This window comes from Plectropomus leopardus, chromosome 18 (genome assembly GCF_008729295.1).
Source record: "Plectropomus leopardus isolate mb chromosome 18, YSFRI_Pleo_2.0, whole genome shotgun sequence".
Taxonomy (NCBI): Eukaryota; Metazoa; Chordata; class Actinopteri; order Perciformes; family Serranidae; genus Plectropomus; species Plectropomus leopardus.
The window spans coordinates 3,957,103-3,970,956 of NC_056480.1; the positions used below are offsets into that span (position 1 = coordinate 3,957,103).

At 41.8% G+C, this 13,854-nt stretch overlaps 1 protein-coding gene across 1 annotated transcript in view; it reads right to left on the reverse strand.

The window, feature by feature from the left end:
* Window positions 1–1,539: 1,539 nt before the first annotated feature.
* Window positions 1,540–13,854, reverse strand: part of atp1a3a (ATPase Na+/K+ transporting subunit alpha 3a) — a 36,190-nt gene continuing 23,875 nt past the window's right edge. The window contains exons 9-23 of the mRNA XM_042506466.1: window positions 13,652–13,831; window positions 11,924–12,122; window positions 9,716–9,960; window positions 9,381–9,573; window positions 9,046–9,221; window positions 8,604–8,740; window positions 8,263–8,413; window positions 7,960–8,128; window positions 7,176–7,330; window positions 5,973–6,096; window positions 5,377–5,522; window positions 4,546–4,676; window positions 3,857–3,958; window positions 2,928–3,019; window positions 1,540–2,416 (exon numbers count right to left, since the gene is read on the reverse strand). Coding sequence (XP_042362400.1) covers window positions 2,388–2,416; window positions 2,928–3,019; window positions 3,857–3,958; window positions 4,546–4,676; window positions 5,377–5,522; window positions 5,973–6,096; window positions 7,176–7,330; window positions 7,960–8,128; window positions 8,263–8,413; window positions 8,604–8,740; window positions 9,046–9,221; window positions 9,381–9,573; window positions 9,716–9,960; window positions 11,924–12,122; window positions 13,652–13,831 — 2,229 coding nt within the window. The 3' untranslated portion in view covers window positions 1,540–2,387. The remainder of the gene's footprint in view (window positions 2,417–2,927; window positions 3,020–3,856; window positions 3,959–4,545; window positions 4,677–5,376; window positions 5,523–5,972; window positions 6,097–7,175; window positions 7,331–7,959; window positions 8,129–8,262; window positions 8,414–8,603; window positions 8,741–9,045; window positions 9,222–9,380; window positions 9,574–9,715; window positions 9,961–11,923; window positions 12,123–13,651; window positions 13,832–13,854) is intronic.

The following is a 13,854-nucleotide window of genomic DNA, read 5'->3' on the forward strand; positions in this document are numbered from 1 at the left end:
ACTGACTTATTGGCAAATGTTTCAACCACAGACTGAATATAAAGATGGACAACATGACAGTTCCCCCAAAGTGTAGCTTATAATCTTGATCGCCCCCTGGTGTCTGTCTACAGTATAGGTCATAAAACCCGCCCCTCCGTGTTAGCGAATGGGACATAGGCCAAACTAAAAACTCAAACAGAATATTTTTTTTCCAAAGATGGTTTCTGTCACTGAAGGATTCACACTGAATTCTAGTTTTCCGCCATGATTGACAGCTGTGACAGCCAATCTATACGCTCGTACTCAATGGAGCTGCTTCCTATTGGTTGGACAGGTGTTTTGTTGGGAACTCCCCCAGCATAGATATCGCTACAGTGCAGACTCCGACAGCAAATGGTGTCACCAGCGCAAGATGGCAGTATCTGGGATATTTTAGCTTCAGTTAAACAGTGTGGGTAAGTGGGGGCGCATCGTCCATCTTTATATACACTCTATGGTCTCAACACGTTTTAATAGTTCCTTTGACCTGGTGAAAGTCTTAAAGGTGAAGCCAGCGATTCTAATCCAACACACTTTGTGTCAAATTCAGTGAATATCTCCTAACGGTCTGCTAGATGTCTGTTCTATGTGTGCACTGAAAAAATAGATCCAGTTTTCTAGCACAAGTTTGACTCTGTCAGGAAGAAACAAAGTGGCTCTGACCAGGTCAAACAACAGTATTCCAGCTAATTAATTAATTAGCAACAGGGTCTGACTGTATTTGTTGACAGGACAGGTGACAGGCAGTACAAAGAGAAAGGCAGAGGAGACGAGAGTGACGATAAATTTAGCACATTTTAAAGTGCTAAATTCGGTCAAGAACCTTTCTCCAGAACTGTTGACTCCACCTTTAAGGTGCAAACACATGACTTGACACTACTGCCATAAATAAGAGTTGGTCACAGCATTTATTTCCATTTTCTGACAAAACTCCACACAAAAACAAACTGGAGACCAAGCTGAAAAAAGAGAGATCCTTCTATTTTATTTCATTTTCTTTTCTTCTTTTTTTGCTGCTGTTTTGCAAGTTAAGGTACAGTGCCTTATTCCATATTTTCACTGATTTATTTAAATAATGAAATCGGAGAGAAATCTCTTTTTCCGAGGACACAGAAAGATTGTATTTTTTTATAACAGGGGTGGTGAGGGGGCAGGTTGCGGGCAGGGGGCAAGGAAGGGTGGGAGAATAAGAGGAGGCAGGTAGTGAAAGTGGGTGGAAGTTTACAAGGACGGAGGGTTTGCACGGTGTTCACAAACAGACAGACAAACAGGGACAGATAGACAGGCAGGGTGAGGAGGGGGGAGGCAGGGAAAGGAAGGAGTGTGAGAGAGAAAGAAGAGAGGAGGAGGAGGGAGACAGTGTGCTTTGTCATGTCCAAATGAAAACAAGCAGCTCTCAGACCCACACCGAACTTAAAAAAAAGAATAAATAAATAAAACTTTTACGAACAATTTTGTTTTTTAAAAAACACCCAGTCGTCTATAAGAAAACAACAACAACACAAGCAGAAAATAACACATGGGGAGGAGGGGGGAGGAGGGAAGGAGCCAGAGGAGGTGACCTTTTTTCCACTCTGTTGAGGGCATGAGTGAGTGTTTAAGTTTTATGGTGAGATTGATTCTTTATTGATAGGGGAGGAGGAGGAGGAGCAGGAGGAGGAGGAGGAGGAGGGAGAACGGCAGTAGAAGGTTGGCAGTGAGTACGTAGAAATAGAGAAAAACGGAGGGAGAGAAGTTTGGCGAATGGTAGGAAATGGCAGTGATTAAGGAGCTGGATCTGGGTGGCTTTTCTATGGCAAGAAAAAAACTAAATAAAAAACGATGCCACCCACCCGCTCAAATCGCCAGTTGGGAGTCAAGACGGGAGCTGCCATGTTGTTGTTCTGCTTGGCAAGAGTAATCGCAGTGGAACAGTCAGGTTTTTGTCTTTATTTTTGTAATTTTAATCTTTATTCTGGTGTAGTTTGAGCACACGTATGAAGAGTGGCTGCAGCTGACAGTGCAGTTATAAACATCGGCACAACAGTGTTATTGGCAGATTAGTGCTGTAGAGACTTTGGATAGAAAAAACAGAGGACAGAGGGACGGAGAGGACAGGAGAGATTTACAGACCCCCCCCTCCCCCGTCCTCTCCTCCTCTGTCGTTGGTCCTCGCGTCGTCTTGGCGTTTGATTTTTTTGTTTCTTTAAGGGATGAGAATGGAGAGGAGGAGGAAGGAGGAAGAGTAAACATTTTCTTGTACAGTTTGAGTATGTTGGCAGGAGAGGAGGGATGGATGGAGGAAAGGAGGAAAGAGAGAGGGAGGCAGAGGAGAAGGGATGAGTTCAGGGGAGAACGGGGTGAGAAGTAAATGATGCTTTGATAATTTAATAGTATGTCTCTTTTTCGACCCAGCCTGCAGAGACAGAGAGGAGAGGAAAGAGGGAAACAAGGAAAAAAGAGAAAGAGAGAAGAGTTACCTCTCAAATTTTCACTGACATTGACTGCACACTCTCCCAAAAAGTTGTAACCTAATGAAGTAGCACTAAGAATATGAATTATTTAAAGGAATGGCCTCTGTAATGATTTATAAATGTTATGTTTTTCCGTTATATTTGTCATTTCTTTGTTTTCACCTTTTAGAGATCCATTGTGACATGAATTAGAATCTGTTTAATGTTAATCACAATAACATCTTACAAATGCGTAAATACTTTTGTACTGCAGTTTAGAAGCAGCCTGATAGAGGTGAATAAAACTCTATTTTCAATATAATCTTGTTTCTAAAAAACTTTCAGGTTGCAGGCTCACAAACACAAACAATATTTGTTCAAAAAACATTCCCTTCAAAGTTTCCATGCACCTGTGAAAGAAACTACTGTGCAGCTAAAAAACACGTACACAAGTGAGTGTGTGCGCGAACTTACCTCCAGGGTTTCGGCGAAGGATGAGTTTTCGGATCTCATCGTAAACAAAGATGAGGAAACTGTACGGGAACGCACAGAACCACCAGCTGGGCCTGAGAGGGAGACGGAGAGTGAGAGCAGTGTCGGGTCAAAACACAGAGACAGCAATGAAGAAAACAGTGTCAGGGCTGAATGATTCACCCATCTCATACCACAATTTGAAATAATTTTCAAATGGCAAGAGCTGGAAGCTTTTTAATGCTACATGATCTAACCAACCACAGTCAGAAACAAGTGGCCCTGTGGGCTTCACCGCCCTGCGCTCCGTGTGACATATGTGAACGAGAGCAGAGGAAGAAATAACTTGAAAATGCCAAGTTAGCAAGCTGTGATGCTTGCAGTGATACATTTGGAAGTAGCCAAGTTCGTGTTTAAGTGCAATCCACATGTTTACACATTACATTGTTGATGCACTTACAGCAGACAGGCGTTCAGAGCAGAGGAGAAATTAGCAGGTGGCTCATGTTATTAAATGTATAGTGTCTGCTTCAGTTTGTCCATGAATAATTGTTGCAGCTCAGAGATTTATTGTTGCTGCTCTGAACTCCTCAAAACCCAAGAAAACTGTATGTTGCTTCACAACTTCTCAGTAAAAATGTCAACATATTTATGGTGACAGTTATCTCATTATTCTTTGTGTGGTAGAGCCACAGCAGTCAATTTGCACCTAAGTTGTGATTTATCATGGAACGGACTGGAGATCAGTAAGATTCATATTCATTTTCTCATATATTAATGTTTGCACTGAGCCTGTTGTTCTACATGGTGCTCAGTACCTGTCTTAAAAAGTAAAGTGCATTGTAATTTTAGGACATGGAATTACACTGACACAGTCTTTTATAATTCATTATCCCTGAGAGTGAACATGGAGGGCTGCTTGTGTTACTTACTTGAGCGGGTACATCCGTAGTGCCAGGTCCATGCCAGGGCAGTAGGACAGGAAAGCAGCCAAAGCTGTTTCCTCAAACAGGCCAAAGATCAAAATCTTATTCCTGCAGGAGAAGAATAAAAGAGTTAATTACAGTGCACATGTAGCAGAGAGATGCGAGGTAAAGGCAGACAGAGTAAGCAACACTTTTTTTCCACTGAAAAGACTGGAAACGTCATCTGACCTCTCTTTGAGGAGTTTAAATGTACTTTTGGATCACAAAATGGCTTCAAACTTGATTCCCTGCAGGCAGAATTTGAGGACAGCTGTAGCAGCAATTGGGTTTGTGTATGTGGACTTTTAAAGCTGCTGGCAGAGCAGAGCAGCAAAGAGGGCGACGGACAGTGCGAGAACCAGACGAGACGGAGGGAAAGAGGGGAACACACAAACAGGCTTGAAATTAGGCCCATAAATTGAGGGTGTCTCAGTGAAACTTAGCTCTCTAGTGAAATCTAGTGGCAGCTGTGGGATACTGCAGCAACCACGGCAATGCCTAGTCACCACCACAAACCCAACTTATTTCTTCTTGAGATTTAACCCTTTGAGGCCTGAAGCAAATCACTTTACTCGTCTGCTTTCAGATGTCTTTCACTAGTATTTAACCCTTTGAACACTGTGCATATTGATGTGATTTCTCTCGTCTTGACTTACTTCATGCCCTGCTGGAACACAGAGTTGCGTCTGGTCTTGCAGATGATGACATCTGCCCACTGCACCACCACAATACTGACGAAAAAGGCTGTGTGGCAGGTAAACTCCACAATCTTACGTTGCTCATAGGTCTGCACACAGAGAGAGGAGGAGGCACAACACACGTTTTTTAAAAACTTAGATTACTGCTATTAAGCTATTGGTGAAGGAAATATTGTGGGAGTTTTGTATAAGGGCTGCACAATATGAGGAACATATACAATATAATTGCTCAATATCACAATAACAATATTACTTGTGATAAATAAAGGGCTCTTCAAGAGTACTCAGATCCTGACTCAGACTTACACAGTGCTCATGTCTATTCTGTATCCAAAATATGGCCAGACGGTTGCTTATTTTAGGGTACCAATTCCTCTCTGGCAATTGCACTTTCACCTGACCTCAAGTTTTCACATTTTCCTCCTTGAACCAAGCAGAGTAGTACGGCAGCACTAAACTTCATTTGAGACAATGCCTGCAGTGACAGCTCGCTCTGATTGGCCAGAGAGTTCAGCACGGCATGCAGCAGACAAAATAGTACCTCCAGACAGAATGTAATATGTTGTTTCTATATTCAAAGTGCAATATTGCAGTTTTCCCAAATGTGTTTATTACACTAGTTAACATCATGATAACTATAAAAAAAACAATATCATACGCAGCCCTAATTTGTGTGAGTAAATGAACATAACGTCCCAACACACACGATGGAAATGCATGAAACAGTAAACCGTCACGTTCTGTTAGGTCACTCAAACAGAGCAAGAGGACACTAATATCGTGTCATACCCATTGCTGCCCGTAGCTGTCCTCCAGGTCGTTGGTGGAGCGGTCGTCCCAGTTGAGCCGGATGCCGACAAGCTCAGACGGCAGAAAACCGTTTTCAGCCATGATGACAAAATAGGCGAAGAACCCACCAAGAGCTTGGATCATACCTGCAGACACAGATTTTAGTCAGACATTGATTAGCTCTATTATATACACCCGCTCTGCAGAAGAGGATAGGGATGTTCTGATTGACTGGTCACCAATGGGAAATCAATTTGTTACATAAAAATTTGCAGATTTAAAAAAAACAAAAAACTCTAAATTTCCACCACACAGACTTGACAGTGTTGTTGACTGCAGTGGAATCATGTCTTTATCAATATCTTTGTGTTACCATTGTGAAAGAACTCTGACTAAAAATGCAGCGCATTTAAAACACAGACAGATTTGAGGCCAGTACAGGCTGTCAGATTTCTGCGGTGGTTGTACATGCTGATAATAATTGCACCAATATCTAAAATCCAGCACACATGATTAATTGGTGATTAAATATTACACACAACGCCTTTGACACTGTTTGCAGGCCTCATTTTACGTTGAAAAATCACGGCACCTACCAATCTGTCCATAGGCGATACTGATGAGTCTCTCGTTGACCAGTTTGTCCCTCAGTGGGTTTCTGGGCTGCCGCTTCATGATGTCACTCTCTGCTGCTTCATAGGCAAGAGAGATAGCTGGTACCTGAAGGAGGAGACATCAAAAGATGTTGTTCTCAAAGAGGTTCCTTTTGTAATTTCCTGTATGTGCAGCTGGCTGTGTTTACAGTGAAAATATTTATGTCTTTTTTTCACATGCAACACTTTATGTGACAAACTAGAGCAGTCACACACTGCCACCTAGTGTCTTTTTGTGTACATACTGTGTTTCTTACACACAACCTTGAACTCAACTTCAGAGCTGTCTGCATGTCTAAGCTTTGATCCACTACCCTTGTCTACAGAACATTTTTTGTCTGCCTCTCTACTTATTTTCTACCTATAATTTATTTTATAATGTTTGTTTATTTAATTACCCCCTCCCCTTTTCTTTTTTTGGTGTTCTGTTCTTGTTTTTGTCTTAATTCCTGTTTCATTGGATCAAGGTGTGTACGGTGAATATATCTATCTGTCTGCCTGTCTTTTATCTATCTATCTATGTAAATTGAAAAAAGGGGTAGGATTTGATAAGTATTCACTACCTTCTACTCCCTTTTGGACATGATCTACTTAGGTTTGTTTACTGAATATGTCCAATGGGCATTCTGGTGTAATTTTTTTTTCTTGCTTATATTTTATTTTGTTCTTTTATTATATCTGCCATGTTCGAAAATAAAAATCTAACAAATGTCATCATGAAAGGATCGAATCACCAAATAATATTCTCATTTATTATCATTATTATGCCGGTGTAAATACAGGGGGTATGCAGGGGTAAATACCGGTTCACTGCCCTGATTTAAATGTTGATTGAAATGCGTGATCATGTGACTGAGTGATGCCCTGATGATAATTACCAGGCATTAATGTGTATAATTTGCCACCTGAGTACCTGTACATGTATTGTTGACATGTTTGTGTACAGCTGAGCTTTATTGTGCATGCATGAGTGTTCAGAGATTACGCATCAAGAGCTGAGTGCATGTGGCCACCTGTGATTGGAAAAGTGAGTTCACACACTGCTGTCTGCATTTTTATTGCCTGACTGAATAAAAACACAATAGATCAGAAAGCTACAGTGTGTGAGTGTCTCACTGGTTATGTTTGTGTGTTTATGTCTCTCACCATGTCAGTTCCCAGGTCGATACAGAGGATGGTGATGGTGCCCAGAGGCAGTGGGATGTTGACCAAGATGAAGAACAGGAAGGGGGTGATCTCAGGGATGTTGCTGGTCAGAGTGTATGCAATGGACTTCTTCAGGTTGTCAAAGATCAGACGGCCTGGAACGATACAGGTGGTATATAAATAAACACATACAGACCACTGGAGCAGTGAAACCCTTCAATAAGAAAGATGATAGAAATACTGCTTGATGTGAAGTTGACCCCACACCTAAATATCACTGCTAGCTTTTTAGAAACAGAAACAATAAAAATAATTAACATAGAATTCATAATGAGAAAAGCATGCAAAGTGCTTTACAATAGAATACTTTGTAAAACTGACTAAATAATTCTTCAAATCCACATCTTTCTTGCCATTCAGTCTTATTTATCATCATATTTTCACTGTACCTTTGTTTATTTTGGTAAAAACAAGACTAAAAGAGACAAAGAGATAGAAAGAAGATACACATTTTTTCTTGCCAACAGGTTTTTAAAATACATTAACTCTGGAATCATGTTGGCTAAAAGTTTGGTGACATTCTCATGTCAACAAACACATATGTAAACAAAAGGGCAATATACAATATAGTGACATGACCTCAGTCATTTTTGCTAAACTCGAAAATTCAATAAAGCCTCTTCACTTCCTCCCTCCATCTCATAATTCTTTTAATCTTTCCCTCTTTGCAGTCCTTTTTTTCTCCAGCTGCCTCCGACCTTCACTTTTCTTGCTTATCCCTCACCTTCTTCTACTCCAGTGACGATGGATGCAAAGTTGTCGTCCAGCAGGATCATGTCTGCAGCCTGTTTGGACACATCTGAGCCAGAAATTCCCATGGCAACACCGATGTCAGCCTTCTTCAGGGCAGGAGAGTCGTTCACACCATCACCTGTCACAGCTACGATGGCACCCTGACAGACAAGGAGGATACACAGTTTTTATTCCCATCCAGGACACACAAGGCGATAAAATGTGTGCCAATATTTTGCCATCATATTACGTATGTGCATGTTTGTAAATGTATGTGTTTATACAGTGAGTGCACCTGTCGCTGGCAGCCTTCTACAATGATCAGTTTCTGCTGTGGTGAGGTTCTGGCAAAGACGATCTCTGTGTGGTTCCTCAAAATGTCATCCATCTGCTCCTGACTGAGGTCTTTCAGATCTGTACCATGGATCACACAAGCTTTGGCATCCCTGCACAACACAGATAAAGCACAACACTCTAGTACACATTTGTATACAAATTATTAAAGCCTTTGTCATATAAAAGTGCAGCAAAGTAGAAGGCTGCATTGAGCATCTTCAGTATAAAAATAATGGTAAAAGTGTCATTTCTATCCTGCATTGCGTGTAAACTTGTTAAAATCTTAAATTTCTGTCTTACCTTGGGTTGACCTGGCTGACGGGGATGTTGAGGCGTGCAGCAATGTCTTCCACTGTCTCATTGCCTTCGGAGATGATGCCAACACCCTTGGCAATAGCCTTGGCTGTGATTGGGTGGTCACCTGTTACCATAATAACCTGAAATACAGGATGAGATGAAGAGGTAGGTGATGAAAGGGAAGGAGAAAGAGTAAACATTTAGAAAAAAGTAAGAGGAGATGATTCCATCATGTGGGATAGAAGAGGCACAGTATGAGAAGAAGAAATAAAAGAAGGGGAGAAAGGATGTAAAATTAAAAGAAAAACAATTCAAACTATTAATAAAACAGTCTTGGAAATTCCTCTAAAAATGTGCGTGACAATTATCCCCAGCCTTCACATCCAGGTGGGTGCTCTGTTCTGCTTTCTCAGGTCTTTAAATGGCAGACTTGAAAGGTGCCCACCTTGATGCCAGCAGAGCGGCATTTGCCCACGGCGTCGGGCACGGCAGCACGAGGAGGGTCAATCATGGACATAAGGCCTACGAAGCAAAGGTTGTCTGTCTGGAAGTTGACGTCATCTGTGTCGAAGGCAAAACCTTTGGGGTACTTGTCCTCTGGCAGGAACACGTGGCAGAAACCTGGAGGAATTAAGGATAAGTGTGTTACATAAACAGGAATTTACATGAACAGGATGCCAGCACACAATAAGATACTGGATATACCGAAACTTTGTTGCTAAATTCCAAATCATGACCCTTTATTAAATGATCAGTTTTCCTATCATCTATCATCCTTACCCAGTACTCTCTCTCCCAGTCCTCCCAGTTCCAGATAGGCGTTTTGGAAAGCCTCCTTCATCTCATCGTCCATGGGCTGCTCTTTGCCCTGCACCATGATGGTGGAGCAGCGGTCGAGGATCCTCTCTGGGGCTCCCTTCATCACCAGCAGGTAGCGGTTGTCATTTTCATCCTCGCTTTCGTGAATTGAGAGCTAATGGGAACATATTTTACCGTTAGCATTGGAAACATTTAAGAAGTATGTGGTGTTTTTGCATGTTTTAGTCAATTTACTACAAATCTTCTACATTATCTGCATCATTTGTGGACTGCATGAATAAACGAAGGGGACAAACCTGGTATTTGTTGGTGGAGTTGAAGGGGATCTCGGCCACCTTCTTGTTCTTGTCCCTCATGGCTTTGACGGGGCCACAGGACAACTCAATACACTTCAGCAGGGCTGACTCAGAGGCATCGCCGGCCACCTCACGCTTCAGGATGGGCAAAGACTCCTGGCCAGCCTTGAACACAGCGCGGTTGCACAGAGCAGCGATGCGGGCCAAAGACACCCATGTTGTGGAGCTTTTGTCAAAGGAGGAGCCTGAAGAAGCATCAGAAGAAAGGGATAATTATTGAAAGGTGTCTCAGCCTAATGCTTTCACCCTTATCTCCATAAACAGATATCTGCATATATATAAAAAAACAGTGGCCAACAGGGAAACACTTGAGTATCTGAAGTGCTCTGATTTCTGTTTGTAGCCCAAGTAGTATTGACAAATCACATTTGATTAGCAGGAAAATGGTGGAACTCATCGGCTGAAACACTGTCTCAGAACCCATCAGCTATCATCCGATCATGCTTTTATTTAATCAGTTTTATCCTTTTCGTTAGTGTCATGGTTTGGAGGTCTGTCTGTAAAGAACAGGAGCTCTCTAAATCAGACTGTGAAATGGTCAAGCTGAACCCGGCATCCGTGTATACCAGACAGTCACAGCAGGTAGCCAATGCTAACTTAAATAATGACATGTACCCTTTGCACATTTAGTCTCCCCCTCCCCACTCTCTACCCTCTGGAGAGAGGTTTTCAGTCCTGAGGTGTAAAACCAAGTGCTGTAAAAACAGTTTTGTTCCAGCTGCCATCACAGTGGTGACCAAGCTGTAGGAAAATTGCACAAAAATACACATTGCACAAGATAATTTTGGAGCCTGTATTTATGATTTATTTTTTCATAGTTTTAGATTGTTTTTATTTAATGTTTGGTATTGTAGTTTAGTGTTCTTAAAGGTGTTTATTACATATTTAACATTTTGATTAGCACAGGGTCACTTTAATTGTTTCATCTGCTACTCATGTTTTATCCTGCATGTTGTCTGTGGTGTCTGAAACTGCATCAATGGATGCCTTGCACTTTATACAACAAACCAAACAAACCTACAGGTACAAATAAACCTGAACCTGATGACAACAAACGGAAATGTTGTCTGGACCTGTCTCAGGTTGCTATTCGAACTGTAAACAATGATCCATGAGTGGAAAAAGAAGTCTTGGCACGGATGTCCACTGGCTATACTGGAACCCCAAAAATATGTGGATGTTGTACCAAGAGGCTTCATTGCCTGACCTATAGCGATGGATTCTGAGAGTGCATTCACCCAAACGGGACAGCCACCTTTTTATTTCACCTCAACTATACCCAGGCACCCTGCTGTTTGCTGTTTCTGTTCCAGAAACTGCCAAGATGCAGGAAAGGAGTAAACTTAAACTCCAGCCTCAAAACATTACTATATTTAGTCTATGGTTTAAAATCAGTCTACTAATACATGTTTAGTGCATGCACTAAACATGCATTGATTCAATTGGTGGTGAGAGAGAGCACAATGTTTAGTAAGGGCAGGTTCAAAAACATGCTCCCTTGCATACAGTTAAATAGCTTGGAGGTTTTCAAAGCTGCACTAAAATAGAGCCAGAGCGAGCTGTTTTTCAATGAAGCGACATGTTGCTTAGCCTGTTTGCTGAAGCATGGAGCAGGTTAAGACATTTCATTTGGAAACACTGAAACAATCTGATGTTCGTCTGTTTTCATTGTGCCCAGTAAGGAAGAGGTGTCAGACTGATGACTTAATGAAAACAGAGCCAGATTAATGTTAGAAGTTTCTAATGCTGTGGTTCACAAGGGTTAAGCTGTGCCTTAAAAACTGTCCTTTGTGTGTCTTTTACTCTGTGGCAGTAGTCAGGGAAATAGTATAATGCAGCAGGAGGAGAACTCGCACACGGAGAACAAAAGACATTCAGACTAGAGTGAATTTTAAATGCTTCTTTTTACAAGTCAGGGTCGAACACTTCTGCACAACTTTTCACTGTCTGTGCAGCCCAAATATTTAAATAGAAGCAATTAAAATCCAGATTCTAGTCTGAATCTCTTTTGTTCTCTGTGTGCGAGGTGGCCCTTGCTGCTCAGTAATTAATGCTGCTGTAGAGAAACTGAGGACATAATGCTCTCAGTATTTTAACGGGAGTTTTGATGCATGCTGCATGAAAGCAAGAGAGAGAGGAAAATCTCACCAGACTGGTCCTCGGTGGTGTCGGCCTCGTGGATCTGGTTGTCAAACCACATGTGGGCCACGGTCATCCTGTTCTGGGTCAGAGTGCCTGTCTTGTCAGAGCAGATGGTGGAGGTGGAGCCCAGAGTTTCCACGGCCTCCAAGTTCTTCACCAGGCAGTTCTTACGAGCCATTCGCTTAGCAGTCAATGTCAGACACACCTGATAGAAGACAGATGAGAGAGACAAAGAAGGAAACAGAGAAATGACAGAGAGAGGACATAAAAGTGAAGAGAGAAGAAAAGACAGGAAAGAAAGAAAGGGGATGTTGGTGACACAATAAGACAAAAGGAGAGAATACAAACAAACCACAGGAGAAAGAGAATAAATAATTAGTATCTATGTGTTAAACTAACAGCACAGATAAGCATCTCCAGGCACTAAACTAATTTTGCCAAAGAGCAGCCACACCAGTGCCATATTGTACCCAGAACAAGCCCACCCTGACACCTGGAGATGTTCATCCTGCTCATAATAACGTTCCTTTTAAAGCAAAATGCACTAAAATCAAAACCTGCTTCCAAAAATAATATAAAAAACACAGCCCAAACAGCAATGCAGAGAGAAAATGAGGCATGAACAAGTGAAGCAGTGAAGCAGAGCAGCGGTGCATTATGTCATCATGCCAACTACGGCAAGACCCATGGGCCAAACAGAACTAGCCAAGGCCAAGCAGAGGAGGCCGAATTCAGTGTATCAAGCTGACTGGTCATTAGCCTAATATCATTACATTAGCTAGCCGTTGTCATTGCAGACAGCACCGCGACTGGCCTGGAAAAGAGAGAGAGACATACAGAGAGGAAGATGGAAAGAGAGAACACAAACACACAAACACATATGGGGCTGCTTCGGGAGAAAGAGAGATGGAAAGAGAGAGATACAAACGACAATACACCACCTTCACCACAGTAACAGGTACTGACACAGTGAAAATGCTAAAGCACACAAAATACACAGATACACACAAAAATGCACACAGACATACAGCAACATCACAATACACTGAAAATAGACAAGCACAGAGATACAGGAAGCGGAGACAAAATCAAACAGCAGACACAACAACACCACATCAGCCTAAACACAACCGGACAGGTGAAACTACAAACTGCTCGATGAATCTAGTAATCTAGAGTCTCGGAGTGTAAAGTAATTCTCTTGATGACAAAATCTACAATTTTGGCTTATATATGGGTAAAACAAACTACTAATACTGTCCAATCCTAATGTCCATGAATGTTAGACATTTCATGGCAACAGCTTTAAAAACATTTAAAAAATGGTCACTGTTTCCCTGACTTTATGTAGCTTTTTAGATTTCTCAAACAAATGAAATACATGAAGCATATGAAGTCACTGAGTAGGAATCAAACACAAGAAATGTGAAGAGAAACACACAAGAGAGACACAAGAAAAACAGCTCAAAAAGAAGGAATTATACAACCATCTAATGAACAACACATACACACACACACACACACACACACACACACTTGATAGAAAAATTAAGACTGCTTTCATACTGAACCTGTTTTTAACAAACTCAGGTTAATGTTTAATTTTTTCCCCCTTGATCCAACCCAAATGAAGCGAACATTCCTATCCTTTCTACCTTTTCCCCAACTCATCATCTCTCACACACAACTGTACACTCTTAGACACACCACTTTCTCATGTCTCTGCCTACTCACAGTGACGGTGGCCAGCAGTCCCTCAGGCACATTGGCGACAATGATGCCGATGAGGAAGATGACGGCCTCCAGCCAGGAGTAACCCAGGATGATTGACAGGATGAAGAAGGTCACGCCGAGAAAGACGGCCACGCCTGTGATGATGTGGATGAAGTGCTCGATCTCCTTAGCAATTGGTGTCTGCAGAGAAGATGATGTTTGGA